Source organism: Hordeum vulgare, chromosome 3H (genome assembly GCF_904849725.1).
Source record: "Hordeum vulgare subsp. vulgare chromosome 3H, MorexV3_pseudomolecules_assembly, whole genome shotgun sequence".
Taxonomy (NCBI): Eukaryota; Viridiplantae; Streptophyta; class Magnoliopsida; order Poales; family Poaceae; genus Hordeum; species Hordeum vulgare.
In genome coordinates, this window is record NC_058520.1 from 50,791,996 (window position 1) to 50,800,072 (window position 8,077).

Genomic DNA, 8,077 nt, shown 5'->3' on the forward strand with positions numbered 1-8,077 from the left:
ACACAACATCAAAGTGACCAAATTATGCACTCCATTACACAACATCGAAGTGACCAAATTAATACAAGTTTATCACATCAAAACCAAACTAGAGCAGTGACCAAATGTTATTACTTCAAAAATATATACATAAAGCTCATACATATATACTTCTCATAAAACAACATACAATTATCTAAAGTATTTAAATGCAACGACAAATGCGATCAAAATTGCAATTAATGTAATAATCGATCCAACAACATAATGATAACAAGCCTCATATTTAATGGCATACTTCTTATCTTTGTAATATTTAAGCACATCATATCCATCTTGATCTTGTGATCATCAACGACATCAACAACATACAAGTTTAATTTCATCTTTTCTTCTTCAATTCTTTTTAATTTTCTTTCAGATAATCGTTTTCTTTTTCAACTACATTTAACTTCTCGACGAGAGGGTCGGTTGCAATTTCCGGTTCACATATCTCCTAAGATAAAAATATCTATATCAAGTTGATGGGCATAATTATCATAAACACAAAATGAAATAAATAATTATAACAGATAATATACCACATCCGAATCATTAACCGGACGAGGGCCAACGGGGACGGATATCAAAACCATGACACTATATATATAACAAACAATCATACAAGAAAATTATACAAGTAACTATCTAAATCATACAAATTATATTTTTTTACAAAAAGGATAAGAACAAGAGGCTCACCAAGGTGGTGCCGGCGACGGGACGGCGCGGGCGGTTGAAGGCGCGGGCGATTGACGGCGGTGAGGACGGGGACGGGAAGGCACTAAGTAAACCACGCCTACACATATGCAAACTAAGAAGTTAATTTAAGTTCAAATTGCATATAAATTAAAAAAAACTCTCATATAATTACTCCCAAACTAAAACCCACAAATCACTATACTTATAGAGCATAAAACGAGCTAAACTAGCAATGGGAAATGAAAGGGTGAATTTGCTAACCTTTTAGAACCCTTGGGTCGATGGGGTGCCTTCAATCTTGACAAAAATGGAGGATCAACTCGACCTTGGGAAAGAAAACAGAGAGGAAAGAAAGCATGGATTCGGGCTGGAAGAAACGAAGCTTTATATAGGGAAGGCTTTAGTCCTGGTTGGATACACCAACCGAAACTAAAGTTCTATCTTTAGTCCCGGTTGGTGTATCCAACCGGGACTATAGGGGCTCGCAGGGGGCCCAGCCTGCCGCAACCCCTTTAATCCTGGTTGGTGATACCAAGTGGAACTGAAGATCCCATTCGAACCGGGACTATAGATGGCCGTGTCCCCCCGTCCGCTCCTAGCCGTTGGAACCGGGACTAATGCTCACATTTGTCCTGAAGCCAAACCCGACCGTGACTAAAGCTCCGGACGAAAGGTTTGGTTTTCACTAATGGTTGTGGTTCTTGTCCGAAACTGTTTTCACCATCATAGGTTTATGTAATAAAGCACGTATTCACTCTTAAATACTCCCCCCGGTCCCCAAATAAGTTTTATAGATTTTGTAATAAACTAGTATAAATTTTGTACTACGTCATTTGAAACTGTTTTCACCACCATAGTAGGTGCATGTCACTAATGACAACAGCGGAGGGAGATCATTCCCGTACATAACTGAACCAAACCAGGAAAGGTTGTCTAGAAAAAAGGTGCATGCGTACCCACTAGAAAAAAGAAGGAGTATAAGTCTTTATAGAGATTTTATAGTATCTACATACAAAGCAAAATAATCCTTAAAAAGATTTATATTTAAAAACAGGTGGAGTATTAATTACTACTATACGAAGTAACAATGGTATATTTAATTTCCATATCAAACACATGATGAAACTGGTCAAGTAGTTACACACGCATGTAACTTCTTTCACCATCTTTTTTCCTAATATTTTCTTTTCCATGTCGTCTTTCTTTTCCTTTGCAAAGGTGTTGCTTCCGTATGCAATGCGAATCCATGCATCTATCCATATGCCTACATGAATCTCCAATGAGGAAAGTGCGAGGCATCGCTGTCAAATATCGCCGGCTGGCTATACAGTCTTCACTTTCCTGGTAACATGAATTATTTAATAAGCTTCAAAAAGGAAGCAAGATCTACTAGAACTTGGCGCACCACAATAACAAGAGTTTAGCAGTGAACCAAACAACAACGTGTGTAAAAACTACCAGTTGGGAGATTCATAAAACCTTTCATTATAAAATACTCGTAATTACTCGGTGCATAAATAGTTTAGCCAAAAAGGATATTCTATCGAAGAATGAGACATATTTGGTGCTATTTTACTCTTTTAATGGTGATCGGCAATGCGAAATCCAAGTCTATCTAAGAAGAGTTGACCTGGTTCTTTTAACCGATTCTTTCAAAAACTTACGAATCAGACCTTCCTTGGTTCTTTCAGAAACTTGAATCCGTATTGTTTTGACAATAATTAAAAAAATTGTTCAAGAATTCATTCGATTAACCAGTTAACTTTTCGATTAATTCTTATTTATAGGGTCATCGAGTAGCCAATAAACCAAAAAATCGTTCGACTAATTAATTAAATGGTCGATTAACTTGCCTATTAACCTATTAATTTTCTACTCGTCAGCCAACTGAGCAGCTACCGGTTAATGATTTCTTCAACAATGATTAGGATTGTCTAAAGATACTTCTACATGAATTCAAGATTCTAAGAGAATTGAGAAGGAGGTCCGATTATCATAAGAGAATTGACAAAATAAACTGGGCCGATGGCTACTCAATTGCTGGCTAGAGAATAGGCTAGCTAGGTGTCGCTCGCCTGATATACTACCCTGGTCAGGTGCACCGCACGTACACAAAATTAAGAGTTAGTGGGATTCGATCGACCGGCCGGTGCGATGGACTTGACCGCGAACGCTAATTTGGACCCGAAAAGCTCGTCGGCTCTCAGCTGGATTTTGGGTCTACCCCACTGTTGCGGATTTGAGCGCCGATGTCTCGTTGCCATTAAACACACTTCCTTCGTTTTTAAATATAATACCTTTTTAGAAATTACACTATGAATGATATACATATGTATGTAGTCATGTTTTAGGATGTAGATTCATTCATATTGCTCTGTAGTTAGTTTATATTAAAATTCCTAAAAGGTCTTATATTTAGGAACGGAGGGAGTGCTACGTACTATTAGTATTTTCTTCTTCACAGTTGTGGATTTGAACACGATGGTTATACATACGTCGTATTCTTCACTAATAATAAAGCGCGGAGCGCTTTTGTCGTCCGTCCCTGGCGGTTTTATAAAAAAAACCCTTCTATTTCAGAGAAATTAACCCGCAGTCCTTTGTTTAGTTAAAAAACCTTTCGTTTTATAGAAACACCCCTCCCCCGTGGTCAAGGTAGCAGGGAGCTCGCCCTCCTTCGATCCTGATCGAGGCGGCGGCTGGCCTGGAGCAAAGGAGAGGTGGCGGGCTCCGATGCGGCGGCGAGGCACGCAGGGACGTGCGCGGGGATGTGGACGGAGCGGGGAGTTGACGAGGCCAGCAGCTGCAGCCCGGCCGCGGCGGCCAGCAGCTTGACCTCCAGCTCGGGGCCGTCGACGAACCCGCAGCACTGCAGGATGGAGGCGGCGGAGGAGACGAGGATGGCGAGGTGGAGGAGGAGGCGCGCGGGGGCGGAGGATGCGAGGACGGCGAGCCCGGTGCGGGGCTGCTCGGTGCCGAGCCAGAAGGCGCGCGCGGAGCGCCATGCGGGGAGCACGGCGAGCGAGGCGACGGAGCCGACGAAGGGGCTGGAGGAGAGCACGGTGGCAGCGAGCAGCGCGGCGAGCGAGGCGACGAGGTGCGCCGGGCGGGGCGGCGAGGCGAGCGCGACGAAGAGGAAGGCGAGCGGGAGGAGCGGCGCGAGCGGGGCGGCCGGGGAGCGGGGCGGCGGGAGGAGGAGCGCCAGGGGCAGGAGCGCGAGCGGGAGGAGCAGGGAGAGGTGGAAGTCGACGAAGTGTGGGCGGGAGGCGAGCGTGGCGTGGGAGAGGCGCATGCGGTACACCTGTCGGAGCCGTCGGAGGCCGGGGGGCCCCGCCTCCGCGGTTGCCGGAGGGCGCAGCAGAGCCCCGCGGGCGGAGGACGGTGCGCCGTCCCGTGGAGGGGACGGCATCCGGGTGGATGTAGGTGTGGACGGCGTAGAGGAGGAGGGAGGGGACGTGGAGGAAGTGCGCGGCGGCTGCGAGGGCTAGCCACGCCGCGACCTGCGACGCGTACGGTGGGACCGGCAAGGGGCGGAGGTCGTCGACGGCCATCGCCGGCGGCCGGAGCTGGGAGGGTGGGTGGGTGGATCGATCGGCGTGGTGGAGATCTGGGTGGGTGGGGAGTGTGACGGAGTTACCAGAGACGAGGGGAGGACTGAGTTGCACATGGGCCGGGCCTACGGCCCTAGATCTGGGCTCGTTTTGAACGCTACCTTGACCCATGTGCAAAGCATTCGAACTTTATTAGTAGATTCTCAAAAGAATAGTGGAGTAGATCCTCATTAACCTTTTATACTCTACATAAAAACTTGAAAAACTTTTTTTTGAAAGGGAAATTATGTGTCTGAGGACAAGGATTCTGAATTTTTTTATGAACGAATTCTCGCATCCTTGAATTTGATATCACACTACATGCAAAATCAGACGTCGCTCTGTAAAACCAGGCTGCGCTACCAAAAACAGTTTCAGGCAGCACATTTTGTTCCAACTGAAAAGGTAGCTATCTCACACAAATTTGCAAATCGGAGCAAATATGGCGGTACGACAAGCGGTTCAAGAGATCCAACCAAAGTGCAGAGGGGTGGCGGGATGGATAAACAGAATCATCATTATTATTATTATTGTGTATATGTATATGAAATGAATAGCCAAATGTTTAATCTCATAGGTGTTTCAAAAATTAAATAAAAATATGCAGCCTAAATTAATGAACGTGATCTTAAATCATGGTTATTGGATTAAGAGTGTGTTTTTTTTTATTCCGTTGCAACCACGGGTTCTTTTGTAGTATTTTCTGATGAGAGCACCGATGCCTCGTTGTCATTACAAGTACTACGAAGTATTTCAACGAAATTCAGCTGACGAAGATCGTGGCGTACCGATCGATCGGACGGCGACGAAGGTACATAGATAGATGGATATAATACCCTTATCCTGTAGCCGCTGGCCGTGGCTGCGCAATGGCGGCGCTGCGTGCCCGTGGCTGCTCCCGGCGTACTGTAGCCGATTAAATCGCGCGCGCCGGCCGGGGATGTCCATCGTCAGCTATAACGGCCCAGATGAATGATCCGAAGGCCACATTTAAGTCTCCTCTTGACCGGCGAGGCCGTTGCTTCTCCGGACTGCCCGGCCGGCCGCCCGGTCCACGTCGGGAATAATCCGAAAGCGCACGCGCACGTACGCCTCCATCACTCACGGGCAATCAAATCGCCATGTGACTTGCTGACGCGACGCGACGCGACACCATCGGAACCTTCACCGTACGTACCTCCCGGTGAAGCATCCATGAAGCTCGCCGGCCGTTCGTGGGCAGTATAAATCGCGGCGCATGCCACGAGGAACCCCGTCAAAGCAGTTAGCTCAGGCCCACCACCACCGGTAACGTAGCCAGGCACGTAGCTCGTCTGGGCAGTGCACTCATGGCGGCCTCGCTGGGACTTACCAGCCATGAAGAAGCCTGCTACTCTGCCCACCCGGCCGGCTCCTCCCTGTACAACTTCCAAGACGGCGAACCCTTCGGGGCGGCGGCCGACGGTGCCGCGGCGCTGAGCTTCCAGGAGCTCGTGGACGCCGCTCGACCCTCCGACTACGCGCCGCTTCCGGCGTTCGGCGCCGCTGGAGGCGAGGCGATGAGCATGTACGAGCGGAGCGTCGTCTTCCCTATGACGACGTCCTCGTACTACTGCGACGGCGCCGGGATGTTCGACGACGACGCGGCGGCGAGGGGGAGAGGGGGAGGGGTCGGTGCTATGGCAGGGCGGCCGTCGGGGAGGATCGGGTTCCGGACCCGGTCGGAGGTGGAGGTGATGGACGACGGGTTCCGGTGGAGGAAGTACGGCAAGAAGGCGGTGAAGAGCAGCCCCAACCTGCGGAACTACTACCGCTGCTCCGCCGACGGGTGCGGGGTGAAGAAGCGGGTCGAGCGGGACCGCGACGACCCGCGCTACGTCCTCACCACCTACGACGGCGTCCACAACCACGTCGCCCCCGGCGGCGGCACGCCGTCGCGGGCGGCGCCGGCGTACTCGGCGCCGGCCGCGCCAGCTTGGACCTGGAGCGAGCTGCATGCGGCGGCGGCGGCGGCGGCTCACTCCTCGGAGTCCTACTGAACTGAGCTAGCTAGTGCATGCCTACTGATCCACCAGTACGTAGCTGGTTCCCTTAGTTTTATGATCGATTACGGTTCAGAAATCTCACGGATGCATGTAGTATACGGTTCGTGGCCTTGATGGTGGTGGTGTGCCGTCACCGAATAATTCGGTCGCTTCCACTGCCATTGTGCACGGTGGAGACGCCGATCGACGGCATATGCATCACCGATCTGTAGAAAGAAAATAAATTGGTGCACGAACATAGCCTCAAAAGAGAAAAATGGAGCACGAAACAGATTAACAAATGCATGTACATACGGCAATCATTCCTCGGCAAGTTGGTAGGCTCCACAATGCGAGTCCGTCCATTCTTTCTGAAACCGTTAAGGGCCTGTTTGGAGAGAAGTAACACCTTCACCTAGTTTCGTTGCCTACATACCCTTTAGGTTGCATGGATGTAATGGAAGGTATGTTGTTCGATTGTTCGTTTGTCTAAACGCAAACACAAGACATTGATGTTTGGTTGCATGCATTGCATGATGTCTGGTAACTTCTTCGACGATGTGGTAAAGTTACCATCACACAACGACATGAAGAATAACCCATTCACACAGAACAAAAGATAATTCTAAATCAGAGAAAACAATTTTAAGTACAGTGGCACACTTGAATATATTAGTTCTAAAGCAAAACATTACAATATCTCTCCCTAATAATAAAGCGTCTAAGGCTTCTGTGGTCCGTAGTGGCTATTTTGCAGAAAGGCCCCTGATGTTTGCTGAAATCAACCCGCAGTCCTGTTTTACGCCAGAAAAATGAATCTTTTTTTTAATGTTTCAGAAAGCCCCCTGATATTTCAGGTAATCAACCCGCAGTCCGGATTTAAGTGAGAAAACGAATCGTTTTTTTCTTTTCTCAGAAACCCCCCTGATGTTTTAGGTAATTAACCCGCCCTCCATTTTAAGTCAGTCAAAACGTTTCTTTTGTTTTAACAAAAAAAAACCCCGACTTTTCAGTTAATCAATGCACATTTTATCTAAAACAAAAGTATTCATATCTTTTAAACCGTAACTCCGATTTTAACATGTTATATATGAAATTTGATTAAAAAAATATGTAGAATTTAAATAGGATGTTATTTTTAGCTGTTGAATACTGCTTAAATATTATTTTTGATGCAAACTTAATTTGTAGTGCACAATCCTTTTTTTTCTCTCTTTCCAGCAACGATACGAATTGCAATAAACATCCATTAAATTAAAACCAAATTGAAAGGAAAGAAAACCATCGTTAACCACACATGCACACCTTTGAAAAACCTCACGGGGAGAAACAACATATTTCTTATCTTATTCCGAGTGATTGTACATTCAAATGCATTTTCGTTGTATGAGCACTAAGGTCATCGTCGGCAACACAAATGTGATGTCATGTGAAAATATATTACGTTCAGAGTGTGTCTTATTTTCTCTTCCGTTGCAACGCACGGGCTCTTTTGCTAGTCAGACTAAACTAGCTAGAGCATAGAAAGGGTTATCCTAGACGGTCACGATGAAGGTGTCGTCGTGCCTCCCGCACTTGATCACCACTTCAATGCCCTCGTCATTGAAGAGGATGACCTTCAGCGTGTCGGGAGTCACCAACCTAAAGGTCACCATGTAGCCGATCTTGATCTCATGGAAGACGACAAAGGTGGCCCATCCTTGATCGAGAGTGACCATGTCGTTCATCAGCCGAACAGTGACCCTCCATGAGCAACCAGTGTTC

General features: G+C 47.3%; 2 protein-coding genes across 2 annotated transcripts; one reads left to right on the forward strand and one right to left on the reverse strand.

The window, feature by feature from the left end:
* Window positions 1-3,370: 3,370 nt before the first annotated feature.
* Window positions 3,371-4,271, reverse strand: LOC123441468. The gene is given in 3 exon segments (XM_045117893.1): window positions 3,371-4,026; window positions 4,029-4,046; window positions 4,049-4,271. Coding segments are annotated over 3 exon segments (897 nt in total).
* A 935-nt stretch (window positions 4,272-5,206) lies between these two features.
* On the forward strand, window positions 5,207-6,860 carry LOC123439493 (probable WRKY transcription factor 56). The gene has a single exon (XM_045116204.1). It carries the CDS (start codon window positions 5,639-5,641, stop codon window positions 6,326-6,328), a length of 690 nt encoding a protein of 229 aa, XP_044972139.1. The 5' UTR covers window positions 5,207-5,638; the 3' UTR covers window positions 6,329-6,860.
* Window positions 6,861-8,077: the final 1,217 nt, after the last annotated feature.